The sequence below is a fragment of the Zootermopsis nevadensis genome, unplaced genomic scaffold (assembly GCF_977971745.1).
Source record: "Zootermopsis nevadensis isolate Lab colony 2312 unplaced genomic scaffold, Znev_1.0 Znev_ptg000031l, whole genome shotgun sequence".
NCBI classification, from domain to species: domain Eukaryota; kingdom Metazoa; phylum Arthropoda; class Insecta; order Blattodea; family Termopsidae; genus Zootermopsis; species Zootermopsis nevadensis.
Window position 1 is genome coordinate 6587482 of NW_028259163.1, and position 14949 is coordinate 6602430.

Consider the following 14949-nt stretch of genomic DNA (forward strand, 5'->3'; position numbering starts at 1 on the left):
TCCAAGATCTGGTCCGAACATGGCGGCGAGGCGAACAGAAAAAAAATTACTGTTTCTGCCGGAATACGAACACTGGTCGTCCAATGACGTTTTTGTAAACGACGTTCATGAAGCAGAACATTTAATCTTCCCCTAATACCGTGAAGACGGTTTCGTAACTCGAAGCATGTCGCCACAAGTGGATTCAATGTAAGACGCAATGAGAATCTGCTATGTGTTAATGAAGAGTAATATTTTGGATTAAAATTAAACGTCTTTAAAGTAATTAATTTCAATAAGCCTTCTTGAGCAGAAAATACTGGATACTGGGAACGACCCGTTCTTCAAGTACCTGAGCACTGCGGGTCCCAACTTTTCATTGGCTTGATCTATAGACAATCGGTTGGACTCCTTGGACGAGGGATCGGCCCATCGAAAGGCCTCTACCTGTACACAGGACAGCAAAACACAGTAAAACGCGGACAGACATCCATGGCTTGAGTGGGCCTCGAACCCACGGTCCCAGCGACCAAGCAGCACAAGGCCCACGCCTCAGACCGCGCTGCCACTGTGGACTCCTTGAGCAGAAAACAACGAGGAGAAATAATTTTTCCTTCTTTCCTGCAAACAATATTTCTCTTTTTATTTTCTTTTATAGATCCTACATCAATTCCCAGTTATCTTCATTATTTTCGTAAGGTACTTAATTAAAATTAATGTGTTTGTCGTGGTTGTAATCAACTGCAAACTACAGGCAACTCTCGGTTTACGAACGTTCGCTATAACGAACGTCACAAATCATTCAAAATTTCTTAAAGTCGCCAGTAGATAGAGTTCCTCATAAAACAAAATGCCAAACGTTTAGTGAACATAATTGTAAAATGTAAGTAAAGAAACTTTAAACATGTATTTATTACAATAATTATCAGAAAATTATTATATGTTAATTAGTACATGGTTTTAATGCTTTAAAATGGCTGCTAAAATATACGATATGTATCGTAAAAGCTCAGGAATGCAAGATGCATATAACGAACAAAAATTTATAACGAACAACGTCTCGGAACGGATCTCAATCGTAAAACGAGAGTTGCCTGATTTTTTACCCAAACCAACATTTTTTACGTTACTCCGCCATCTTCTTTTTGCATTTCTCCTCCATTAATTTGTCTCTGTGTTTGTAGGCGTAATCTCTTGCGTTCGGTAGGTTCTTGATGACACAAGTCGAAAACTCGATTCTATGAACATTCATTCCTGCCGCCACGTACCTACAATTTGAAATATTAAAAGTGAAATCAAACCCTTTTTCATCGTCCATCGGTATTATCTACACTGAAGACAATTTTTATCACATTTCGCGGACACAGTTACAGAAAATATGTAGCTCCACGTGCGATGATGTAACTCATGAAGGAATGCGTCTTCTGACATAAATAATTTGTTTAATAGAAACGTAATTTGAATGTCGGTGCATTTATGTAAAGAAATTAACAATTTTCTTAAAACTATCTTTTTCAGTCGTTAAATGTGTTGACCTATAAATATCATGTCTGATGGGCTGGCTCTGTCTTTGAGTTAAATGGAAAAGTGCTTGAAGCTAAGGGAACAGCTTCCACCGAAATGTCGTTGCTTATATTTTGTTTCCAGACAACCATAACAAAAATTCCTCCAATCGGAATTCAATGCAAGATTGCCTCACCATATTTCAGAACGGTTCCCTGCCCTGCGTTCATTCTACCCCCTTCCTCTCACCCAATTTGCGCGTTGTATTCAAGTCCCTGATTAGCAGTAAGAACCTCTGAAACGTCGGTCAGTTTCTACGTCACTACACGGCGCAGCATCCGCAAGATCGCGGTTACCTTGACCGGAAATGATTCACATCCTAGAGCTTTTCGAAAGTAACAGTTTGTGATTGTATAGTCCTGAACAATAAAAAAAGAAACAAACCATCGATTTTCCTTGTCATTGAAACATGCGACGCGGGATCCGAAATGGCCCTTGTCAGAATATCTACTGATGACGAAGATCGTGTCGTCGAACACTTCTGCATTTAAATAATCTGAATAGAAGTTCATGGCAGGGACCTCAGTCCACGTGTCTTCTGTAGGGTCGTACTTTTCAGTAGAGAGCGCGTCTGATGTCCAGTTGCGTCCTCCTGCACACACACACACAAATTCCGTAATAGGTCAGAGCATATAAAGAAAGCTACCAAAGGGAACTTATCCTAACCCCATTGAGCGGGAACCTTCTTGATATTTGTAACTGTCACCTAGCCACGAAATGTTTGAACTTTATAGTGCCACAAGTTTCATTACCTTATTCAAAAAAACCGGTAGTTGACCTCTTCTCACATAAGCTAGATCCTTAAAAATATTTGATTATTCTCCTTCCTTTTAAGGCTATAAATTACAAGTGGTATCTTATCTTCAACATTACCAATTATAACTTCTAGATGTTTGTATTTCCCGTAACTTCAATGCTTCACACTCCGCCCTTCTTATCCGACGGACTTTACGCTCTTAAAATTTGTAATTCCGTAAACGGAACGAATGAAACAAATACAACGAAGAAATTTCATTCCCTCCTGCAGTGTTAATATTAGTAGCAGGAATGAAATTAAATATTATTTTCGAACTTGTAGCATCAGGCAATTGCGCCTGACACCTGTTTTCTGCTTCATGAAACTGCGTGCGAAAATAGCCTTAAATATCAACACAAGATGCACTGTTTAAAACGACGTTACAAAAACAACTGACGAAAAGCAAATACTGTGAAGGGACTGCTTTAAACCATCGGCTTTTTGGGGATAACAGCGCAGCAAACTGAAATCTCCTTGCTAAAAGAACAAAATATTTACCTTCAAGACTGGGACTGTGTGAAAAATGAGGCATACCTTAATATAGATACCACAAGAGATTATACAATGTTAGTTAGTTAGTTAGTTAAGTTTTCTTTGTGGAGAATTTAATCGAAACCACGAATCGGGGTTAAAATTATTGACAAACTGACTCTGTGATGACAGGAGAAAATGCTGTTCATAAAATCTCAGTCACTCAAAGAAAACCAGGAAAACATTTCACAATAGCGATCTCTGTAAAAAGGATAGAGGGGCATCACTCGGAATGTCCAGAGTTCTCACCTAGGGCGTACAGACAGCCGTGGAACGCGACGCAAGTAAAATCCTCACGTTCAGAATGCATTGGTGCAACGAACGTCCATCGGTCGGTGTCCGGGTCATAAACTTCCACCGAGTTTAGAGAATTGAAAAGACTAACATGTCCACCAGCGACGTATATTTTGTCTGTAAAAACAAATTAGCTATAATTAAAGTGGTCCATGCAGAGCACAGACATGGGACAATCCCTACTTAAATTGTATTTAATCTCCCCCTTCGAGTCACAGAAACTGCACAGACACGGCCGTCTCTGTTCATCTGTTTCTTTGTTTCGAATGCAGACAGTCAGCGTCTCAAAGGAAATGAGAGTAACTGATAAAATTTAATATAAACAGTACAAAGTGCTTAAATTAATGTATAATGTAAATGATGGTAAGTTACGTCTTCTGTGAAAGGAATTTTATTAAATTTGGTACCGGAGATGTACGGTACGAGCTGCCAAAATTTGCTCTACATTTATAATATAATGCGCTATTAACACGAGATTAGTAACTGTCTCAAAAACATATTAAATCTATATTATTTGAGAGCCAGTTTGATAGTTTGGTGGTTGTTTACACTTAATCCTAGTTTACACTACAAAGGCAGAAGACCATGTCGAGGGACAGCTTACAAGAGCAGAAGAAACCATCACGGACTCAGAATTTCAAGCCGTTGCTGTCTGTGAAATAACGTAGTCCGTAGCACGGATAAAAGAAGGAGATAATAGAAGAATATTGGGCAATGGAGTGGGGGAAACTAAGATCAAGTTTAAGAGGAATGCCTTGATGATGAAGGCGTAAAGTTCGTCTGAAACGTCGGCAGAAGCGAAACGACAGGTATCTTCATACTCCCCGCCGTGAGAACCTGAAATCCTGAGATTCCTTCAACCGTCCTTGCGGTATTACACGCGGACAGACAGACAGACAGACGCCTCGCCTTCTACTCTAATTCACACATTTATATTTAACAGCATTTACGTACCATTCAGTGCAGCCGCACTTGCACAGCGTCGCTCTGTGTTCATGGGAGCGATCCACGACCACTGGTTTGTCTTACAGTCGTATCTTTCAGCTGTTCTGAGATCTTCACGATGCTCACACTCGTGACCGCCCATGGCGTACACTGCACCTCGCAGAACTGCCACACTTAAACTGCGTCTGAAACGAAAATAAGTACACGCTCAGCTATGCTCATTTACTGCTGATGGAGATGCATTTCCTCTCGCAAAACGCAATTGTTCGCTTGTCATTGTTAAATCTTAACTCAAATGAATTAAAATGCAAATCGCATTCTTAAAACCAACTTTGTCGCAAAAGTCCTCCGACCTATTCACACTTTGCACGATGCTCCTGTATGTGAGTGGTACAATTTTAAATCCCCTGCCCAGATTTATATTTTGACTAAGAGAGCGACTATCAGCTTTTGAAGAAGGACTGTGCTCCAAGGAGTTCCTTAGTTAGAAATCTGCATCTTACCTGCGTTCATTCATAGGCGCCACCTCGCGGCATGTCTTCGTAACAGCGTTGAAGCAGAGACATGAGTCTAAGTCTTTCCAGTCGTCGTGGCCACCGATGACGTAAATGTCGAAATCGACCACTGCCGTGCCATGGTTCATTCGAAGACCGATCGAGTCGATCCCCCCCACCTGCAGGAACGACAGGTAATGGTTTTACGTTTCTTTGGGTCACTTGGTCTACTGATGTGAAGTCCTTACATTAGAGTCGAAGCGACCAACCACCGGAGCAGAGGTGCAACCCCCAACAGTGGACCGAAATTGCTACACCGTGGAGGGAGGCACTCGACAAAGACCGTGAGAAATTAACTTGGAGCAATCGTGGAATTATAAGAGAGACGGAGGAAACAGGAATACCCGAAGAGAAGCTCAAACATTACCAGTGCCCTCGTCAAATACGACAGACAAATGCAGAATTAATTTCTGATCAACAGCTGACATTTCAGGTTCGTACGATGGCAAAGACAGATTTTGGTGTTTTGGGTTTTTCGACGCAAATCTGGAGGCAGTACGTCCCCCACTCCACACCAAACAGTGTGTCAGCCTTCTAATTCACGAGGCGTGACCACGCAGATGGCCAGCATCGACACTGATCAGTGCTTCTTTTATTACGTTGAAATCCACTGACGATCAACGATGACTAAAATCAGCAGACAGGTTGCCATGAGAGTTGATGTAGGACGCTTATTGTAAACGGTATTTAAGGAAAACTTCACATCCTTGGTCGATTCCTATTAGAACTTGCATTGTACGTGAGACTCAGCAGTTGTGTGATTTATGTATTTATTTATTCTTTTTAATTCATGTCTTTGGAGCTCCTCTTAAAAAGGTTTCACTGCTAATGGAAATAAAGAGGCTAAGAGGTCCTTGTGATTAAGCTTAAATAAACACTTACCTAGTAAAAGTAAGCAAAAAGGAGGAAAAGTAGTTTTTCTCGGAGGCGTCATTTAACAAGGCACGGTAGAGTAGAAATGCGTGCAACTCACCACACTCCACCGGTCTGCTCGTGCGTCGTACGCTTCGATCACATCTGACGGCCTTCCGTCGCGATACCCGCCAATAGCAAACAGAATGTCCCGTCGGTTTCGCGGGCGGGCAATCCTTGGTGTCACGAGGTCCTTGTCGTCCTTCGTCAACCTTTCCACGTCGTCCAGGAATTCGAGCGTCTCCGAGATCACCGGTCTGCACGCCTCGTTTTCAGTCACGTAAGGGTGATTTGATACCTGTTGAACAGTTCAATGTGGACCTTATGAACTTTTAGGAAGTGATGGAATGTTCCAATGCAGAGGAGACAAGAAATTCACAAATAATTTGGTTCTGAAATCACCGAAATAGACTGACATATACAGGAAAATATGTTTTTGGTTTATTTAACGACGCTCTTAACAAATGCACAGGTTGAGAGGAGAAGCGAAAACAAGGTTAAATCGATCTTAGAGAAAACTATTGAAATGTGTTTCAACCGAAAGTTAAATACTTCAGTAAGGGTTGCATTATGAGTTACATTCAAAAATTTAACTTATTTCTCGTCTCTCCCGTTCGAGATGCACGCTGCGATAACCACATTCTTTTTGATTCGATAACTTTAATTAGTCGTCAAAATTACGTAGCATCGAAAGGAATTTATGTCAATTAGTTGCTTCGAGTGTCAAGGGAGGCAACCTTCTGCATGTAGATGTTTGGGTGGAAGGCCCGTCAACACAACAGCGTGTGGTTATGGGCTCGATGTCTATTAAGAGCCATTGCATGTTTCGACCTTAATTGGTCATTATCAGGTTTTTCTCTTTAAGTGTTCGAAACTAGTAGATACGAATGATAAGATGTAAAGACATTAGACGCAGATAACATTTTCATGAATTCGTGCGATTGTTTTACAAATATTAGTAAGAGGTGAGAGGCTGAAAGCACAGGACATTTGACCCAGAGTAAAAACATTTTTTCTCTGGGGTTAAAGCTCGTTATGAAATGGAAGAAAGAATACCATAAGTTGTAAGGTTGGTTCGTGAGAGTACGTTTAAAATGTTAGAATGTTAAATTTGTCTATGAATTTGAAACCCCTGGGGTAATTTATTCTCGGAAGTAGGACGAAGCATTCTTGCTGCAATCTTCGGATATCTGTTGTCCCTATGTGGTCAATCAGCTGAAGATTGTCATACTAACAGTTCTCGGGTTGACTATATATATCGTCGGAGATGCGTGAAATTATTGTAGCAGCTGAGATACGTTTCTTATGGCAATAGGATCTTTGGTTAAGTAGAACGCTGAGCCAGAAGACGTGATTATCTGTTGGAGGATTTTCCTATTCAAGCTGAGTGGACGTTTGAATGCAGTTAACGGTGGAATGCTGTAGTTGAACTGAGACACGTAATGAATCTTAATAAACGCTGAGACTGTAATAAAAGTTTGTAGAGCCGACGGACTGTCAAACTTACAGACGATGAATAAAAGACGATTATTAACTCCAACCACATATCTGCATAAGATGCTGAATCAAATGTTTGTTTCGCACATACACACACATACGAGCGTGTTACCAGCGGCATTGCACAGGCAGTTACTGTAACCATGGTAACTAAGGGAATCTGGGGATTTCTTACGCAGGATATTTTGCCCGGAATAAGGCATTGAAAACATTGTTTACTTTTCACGTTGTTATTGTAGGATTCTAACAAGAATTTTAATATGTCAACAGATTCTGTTAAAGCTCATCAACTTTAAATCTAATGAACATCCTTTCAGACGTTCTCCAGCTGGAACTGCTGACTGACAGACAGACGGGCTTACACGTGACGAAGAAGAAGACTCCATATTTGCAATAATTAGTTATGAACACGTGTGAATATGGAATTGAAAATGCGGGCTTCACTTCCTATAGACATCCACGATTTCAGGGGCAATACTGACCTCCTTGAAAACTTTTGTGTCCAATAGTCCCAGTCTGACGCCCTTCAAAAGGTCCGCGATGTGGCCTTTCCTGTTGTTCGGGTCGTGGTTGATCCACCGGAGAATGCACTCCCACACAACTCTCTCGTCCTTCACGTTCAGTTCCTCGGAATCGATTATCGCTTGCAGCTCCTCTGCGGGCAGTTCCAGCAGTTCTTCGCTCTTCTGAGATACTTCCACGAAGTGGCGCAGAACGAGGCTACGAGCAGGAGTCTCAAGGTCGGCCCAGAAGTGCAACCTGCGACAGCGAGGGTAAGAGCCGACTCAGATTTGATCTCCTTCGGACTCTCACACATTGAAACACTGCAGCAGGAACTGGATTTTCAAGGATATGCACACCAGAGTATTTCGCCTTCAGTTTTTACCTTAGCCCTTTGAAGCCCGAATGAGTGAGACTGAGAGCAGACACGTGGAGAGGCAACGATGAGATACGCTCCGTTTAACCGGAGGAAAATAGAAAGTCTCCAGGCAACGCCCGCTCGTCCTCGTGATAAGGTTACAGGTTGAAACAAGGGCTTGGCGTACGCAAGTGAAGAAGGCAGTGAGATGAGGAGTGTAGAATTTTGAATTCTGGCATTAAGCTTGGCGAAACGACGTTTTGGTAACTGTGTGTGTTAATCCAGTGAAACCTCGTTTAAGCGGACTATGTGGCGGAATCACGTGTCGGATGAGCGAGGGAAAAGGGAACGTGGTCATGGATAAGAACAAATACCTAGGGAATCAACACAGATTTTACTCGCCAGCGAATGATGCGGGCGTTTCGCTGGCACAAGCCGACGGCAAAAGTCACTCGTGAGCGCAGTTCGAAGGAATCCCTGTATTAAATTAGTCAATTTATCAGTCATTCTGTCCATCGCATGAACTGGAGGTTCTGGTGTGATTCTGCCGAAGTCAGTTGATTTGCTTGCTATGATGTCCTGAACAAGAAGGAGTAAGGGTTCAGCACCTACGGGAACCAGCAGGTTGTTTTTCGTCTTTGCCCGATAATAACCTATTCTCTAAATATCTTGACGTTTTCATAATAATCAGCAAAATCAATGAATTGTACCGCGTGGACATCGCTTTAAACACGCTCGGAGGTGGAAACCAGTCGCAACAGATCTGGTTGAAATTCGGTCGCTTAGTGTGGGAATCGGATAATCGAGGCTCGGCTAAAAGGGGTTTTGCTGTATGCAGAAAATGTGGGGCTGAATGTTGATTTTGATATTTGGGAGAATTATGTAATCAGCAAGGAATGCCGCAGAGAAAGAAAGAAAGAAAGAAGAAAAGGAATTCGAGAGGAAGACAAATTTAATTGTGACCATGAAATAGGTCATGATTCACGTTCTACATGGTGAAATTAGTCACCTGCTCGTTGACGATCAAAATATACGCAGTTAAACAGAACATTTAAATTACAGGCACATTAATAACAACCCGCCAAACTTTATAATTCGCCCAGTCCTCAGTCAGAGGCTTTAATCTCAGACCTGCCACTCGGCTGGTGTCTTGAATAAAGCCGATTCGCTCCAGCGACGAAGGCTGGCGTCACAGCGAATGACAAATGAACATCAATTACCTTGCGAAATGCATGAAGCCGACACAGTTGTCGGCGTCCATCGCGTTCTTGAGGAATTCACAGCAGAGTTTACGAAGGTCCGGAATACACAAGGAGTCAGCCGTTACGAACAGCTGACTCGCGTTTTCGGAGCGGATGTCCACCTCGCGAAAATAAATATAATCCAGTATCTGAGTCATCACATCTGAGCTGACTCCGTGGAGGAGAATCTCAGTCTCCTCACTGGTGTTCTGTGTTGTGGTGAAGAGGTTCCTGAAACGTCAGGAAGCATTCGTTAATTTAAACTGATTTCGAGAAAAGTTTAGCAGAAAATTGCAAGACAAGCGCATAAAGTTTAAGTTTTATAACCCACGTAGCTAAATAAAAGTATCCTTCTGTCAATGTGGTGGATGAATTATTGTTATCTGAAGACTTAAAAAACTTCCAGAATGTGTAGTAATGGGGCCAGACTAACTGCGAGAGGGCGAAGAGCTTGCGTAGGCTTAACAGAATATAACTTACAAATCGGATGCTCACAGAAACCGTTTAGGTCAGTACCAGAAAATAGCCTTTGAAGAATGCAGGGTAAAATGGCGAGCAGTGAACATTTGTACTATAGAATATTCACCTCGTTTCTTACATACCCTCGAATCTTCGAAGAAATATCTGAGGTTATAACAACTACTACAGAAATTTTAAAGCCAAACAATATTTCAACATACATCGCGGGCCGTATATTCCACTGATTGATCAGTTCGTAATAAATAACTAAGTAATTAGATGGCTTACTGAACCCGAAGGGAACCGGGATAGCTCAGTCAGTACAGTGACTAGCTACGGGCTGGACGACCGGGGTTCGATCCCCGACTGGGGCAGAGGATTTTTCCTCTAGCCTCTGCGTCCAGACCGGCTCTCCCAGCCTCCTCTACAATGGGTACCGGGGTCCTTTCCCGGGGGTAAAGCCGGCCGGGGCGTGATGCTGACCACTCACCCCCATCTAGTGCCGAGGTCAAGGAAGAGAGGAGCTACACCGCCTCTCACCCCAAACGCCTACATGGCGTATAGTGGGACAAACTTTACTTTACATTTACTGAACCCGAAGGTTCATCACCGAATCAACCAAAGCCCTCCACCAGACCCTGTCCTGGACCAACAGAATCCAGTCTCCTTCAACTCCTATCTCCCACAGATCCCGCCTGAGATTATCCTCCCATCTACGTCTAGGTCTCCCCAGCGGTCTCTTCCCCTCAGGCTTCCCAACCAGTACCCGGTGCACACCTCTTGTCCCATCCATGCGCGCTACATGTCCAGCCCATCTCATTCTTCTCGACTTAATCACCCTGACAATACTGGGGGAGGAGTTCAGATTTTTAAGCTCATCATTATGTAGTTTTCTCCACGCCCCATCGTCTTCTCTCCTAGGCCCAAATATCCTCCCCAACACCCGATTCTCAAACACCTGCAATCTGTGTTCCTCCTTCTGAGTAAGAGATCATGTTTCGCACCCATACAAGACAACGGGCAAAATTATTGTTTTGCACACTTTAATCTTCAGATTCTTAGAAATCAGACGGGAAGACAAAGTATTTTGAATTGAGAAGTAGCAAGCATTTCCAGAATTTAATCTCCTCCTAACTTCCTCACAAGTATCATTTTGATTTGTTATTGTTCCCAGATATTTGAACTTTATAACCCTTTTAAAGGACTTATTAGCCACCCTAAGATAATTTTGCCCGCCTGTCTGCTGACGACGAGATAACAACATGTTCTTAGATTTTTCTGAATTTCCTTCTAGCCCCACCTGTCTACTAGAATCTAGTAAAACTTCTGTGTTCCTCTTTATTGTATTCATATCGTCCCCCAATAAATTAACATCATCAGCAAATGCCAATAGCTGATGTGTTCCATTCAATTGCAACCCCTCCTGCCTATCTTGGACTTTCCTGATGGCATATTCTAGCGCAAAGTTAAAGAGCAAGGGAGTCAAAGCATCTCCTTGTTTTAGACCGTTCTTGATGAAGAATGTCTCAGATACATATTTAACTACTTGAATTTTGCTACAGGTTTCATTTAAGCACATTCCTATTAGCCTCACTAGCTTCGTTGGTAGAACAGTTCGTAATATGAAATCTATTTGTTCTGTCAAAACATTTTCACTTCTCATTTCAAGAACGCACCAAATATTTATGTAAAACTCAAGCAGATTTACGAATGCACAAATTCTCGAACGATTCTCTCCTGCCAATGAAATATTTCTCGCGAAGTCATTTGTTACAGTTAATTATATTTCAGACAGAGCAACTCACAGCAGCTTTCAATGTTCCGGACAATGGCGTGACGAAGGTGCATTACTAACTTTCTTCTGGACTGAGTCGGTCGTCTTTATGTGTTAAAACCAAGACGATTTTGGAAATTTATTGATTCTATTTCTCCCTCCAGATCGATTGACTGTCAGATTGGTACAACCGCACTTAAAAAATTAGTACAAAAAACCACTTACGTCTTCTGGGATGTTGTCTCGTAGAAATTATCGGACGTTTCAGAGGTGCTTACTGCCTCCATCATCAAGGAAGAAGGCAGTAAGTACGTCTGCAATGCCACTCAGTTTCTACGGCGCAACGTCCAGAAGACATTTTTCTTCTTCCTCACCGCCGTGAAATTTCATGACAATGAACAAATAACAAAAGACAAATAGCAAAGGGGATAAAACATTTCACAAACGAATTGACGTCTATTAAGTCCTTATTTCACGAGTTAATTAACTACGTCAGTAAATAAACACACCTGAAATATTCGCTACGCATCGACAGAATCAATCTGTGGACTGGGAAGACGCCGCCGTCGTCCAACCTCAACACCGCGTCACACAAGAGTTTATTCTCTCTCAGCTCTTTCACCTGTTTCAGGAGGACCACTGCTTCGGCGTACGTGCACCTGTCGCCATCTTGAGAACGGCTGTGACTTTGGTTTGACTCCATCTCCTGAAAAACAGTCCATCGCTGTTACAGGTTTTTCTTCATACTGACGCGTGTGCACATCAACTGAGAGTGCCTGAGAGGGAACACGGTATTGAGAAGAATATCTGGTCCTGCGAGAGTTACTGACAAGGGAATGGCGAAAATTGCGTAACATGGAGCTTTATAGATCTCTTCACTAATTAATAAATTGCAGGCTGTCAGATCAAGGGTGATGAGATGGACGGGACATGTAGAACGCATGGCAGAGACAAGAAATGCAACTCTTTAATCGGAAGACCTGAAAATAAAAGGTCATTTGAGAGTCCTCTGCGTTGCTGGGATAATATTAAAATGGATCTTTGAGAAGTGTGGAATGAAGATGTGGCTTAGAGGCGGGATCTTGGAAACACGTACATGAAACTTCATGTTTCATAAAAGGCGAGACATTTGATCACCTGGGCTACTGTTAGATTCTCAAGTACGACTTCGGTTCCATGGACTCAGTTTGTTTCTTCGTTACAGGAACGCCAGTTGAGACCCAACACAAAATGACAAAGCTGCAAATGTGACATATAACTATTTAGAATACTTTCGGAATCCGAAATTTTATCACCGAATTAACCAAAGCCCTCCACCAGACCCTGCTCTGGGCCAACAAAATCCAGTCTCCTTCAACTTCTATCTCCCTTAGATCCCGCCTGAGATTATCCTCCCATCTACGTCTAGGTCTCCCCAGAGGCCTCTTCCCCTCAGGCTTCCCAAATAATGGACCCAACCAACCAACCAGATGGCTTACAGAACTCGAAGGTTCATCACCGAATTAACCAAAGCCCTCCACCGGACCCTGACCTGGGCCAACGAAATTCAGTCTCCTTCAACTCCTATCTCCCATAGATCCCGCCTGACATTATCCTCCCATCTACGTCTAGGTCCCCCAGCTGGCTCTTCTCCTCAGGCTTTCCAAAAATACCCAGTGCACACCTCTCGCCCCATCCATGCACTCCACATGCCCCGCCCATCTCACTCTTCTTGGCTTAATCACCCTGAAGATGTGACTGATTTAGTCAATATTAAGTCATGCCGCGTGTTTGTCATTACTCGCATAATTTAAATCTTCTTTTATGTAAACTACGTAGACATTACGTACAAAATATCAAGTAATCTATAAAGTCTTAGATGCTTCGACTCTGGTGAACCGATTTTAAAAAATTACGACAAAAATATGCCATTGAAATTGCGTGACCTTTGATGCAGAACCAGACAGTTAACAAATAATTTTTTGAAAAAGAAGGCTACGCCTTTTCATAGAAATAAAATTTTCGAGTTCTTCTCTCTGTGTAGAACTAGAAGTGCTTAAGAGCCTATATGATTAAGGACTTTCCTACAAAAGTTACATATTTATATACACTACAAGCACAAAATGTAAATTAAATTTACCAAATGAACGCGAGAATTACAGTTGGGAACAGTCACGAAAGATCTAAATTGTTCTACCACACGCGTAGATCAGGCCTACATCACGCATATCCCTAAGGTCCATCTTAATGTTATCCTTCCACCTACGCCAGAGGTCTCCGCCCTTCAGGCCTCCCAACCCAAAAATTGTGAAGTTCTCTCCCCTGCCCTTCGCCTCCTAACAGCATCCGGTGAGGACCACAGGCCCTGGAGCTCGGCATGCATTTTTCCCTCTTAGCTGTCCCACTCCCGTTTTGGGTCCAAACATCTTCCTCAACACTCTGTTCTCAGAGACCCTCAGTCTATGTTCCTCTCTCAAAGTGAAAGACCACGTTTTGCACCCATAAATACTTTGCACTCAATAATAGCAAGCATTCCCCGGATTTAATCTGCTGTTGTAGGGAGATTCGTCTATAATTAGGCTTTTAAATCCGGAATAAAAATTCTTCACTCATCCCTAAAACGCTTTAATAATGTCGATGTATCAAGAGATGAGAAGTGTTGGAATTATTATTCAGAATATAAACCCCACTTCTTAAGATCCACATATTTTTATTAAGATTCTGGGATATGAAACACATTTTATTCTTTTAAGATTTAAAATGTTAATTGCCTACTGGAATATTATTTTACTATCGATGACGCCGTGAACAAACAGAAGTCAATCTAATGTTACTTGAAATTGTGTTAAAAAAAGTTTAATTCTCTTACACGAGTTCACAAATGCAGATGAAAACATTAAATGTGATGAACAATAATAATAAATAGGAATTCCTTACCTCAAACATTGTCCAATAGTAAGAGTCCACGATGTCCACCGGCAATTACCAATTTAATCCAAACTAAAATGGAGTATCACAGATTTCTTAATAATTCTTATAAAAGATAAATAATTGTGATATTCTAAAAGGATTTAACAGCACAAAATTATCTTCTCTACGACGCAATTTTTCTACAAGCGATTCACAGCTCAGATCTTTCCACAATAACGAAAGCGGATTGTTGACGGCAATAATGAAACACAACAATGCCGAGTAAACAGATGACGTAACAATTAGTTTCTTAGGTAAAGGAATGGAGTGCAATACGGTTCATTCAGGCTATTATACTGCATGTATAACATACGAGAAGAGGACCTTATGGCATGCCGAACCAACATTATTGCAGGCGTGGGTTAGAAATTCAAATACTTTTTCTTACATTGTTGTAGACGCAGGTGTTCATATAAACGCTGACCATTGTCGGTCCATATTTACACATTTTGGTAGTTAAAAAATCAAAACAAAAATATAATTCTAAAGGGTTTAGACGACGATAGTTTACACTTAAAATTATTCGCTATCAGGAATTTTTCTATCGTCTATTCAGTGACAGAGACTAGCTTTATCTAAGGGACCCAGCAGAGTAG

General features: G+C 41.9%; 1 protein-coding gene across 2 annotated transcripts; it reads right to left on the reverse strand.

The window, feature by feature from the left end:
* Positions 1-574: 574 nt before the first annotated feature.
* On the reverse strand, positions 575-14626 carry LOC110839906 (kelch-like protein 10). Of its 2 annotated transcripts, XM_087359347.1 has the most exons (10): positions 14321-14626; positions 11914-12110; positions 9151-9402; positions 7554-7830; positions 5636-5872; positions 4612-4781; positions 4118-4293; positions 3119-3280; positions 1927-2134; positions 575-1247 (listed from the first exon to the last, which is right to left on the reverse strand). In XM_087359347.1, exons 1-10 carry the CDS (start codon positions 14327-14329, stop codon positions 1106-1108), a joined length of 1830 nt encoding a protein of 609 aa, XP_087215473.1. In that variant the 5' UTR covers positions 14330-14626; the 3' UTR covers positions 575-1105. The 2 variants fall into 2 exon arrangements, with proteins under 2 accessions (XP_087215473.1, XP_087215474.1); XM_087359348.1 differs by lacking the exon at positions 11914-12110 and having other exon boundaries at positions 14321-14624.
* Positions 14627-14949: the final 323 nt, after the last annotated feature.

Coding starts and splice junctions, on each gene's coding strand:
- LOC110839906 (XM_087359347.1), bottom strand. Junction 2,135..3,118: donor CGGCTGTCTGTACGCCCTAG/GTGAGAACTCTG, acceptor GTGTGTGTGCAG/GAGGACGCAACTGGACATCA. Junction 1,248..1,926: donor AATGACAAGGAAAATCGATG/GTTTGTTTCTTT, acceptor TTCAAATTGTAG/GTACGTGGCGGCAGGAATGA.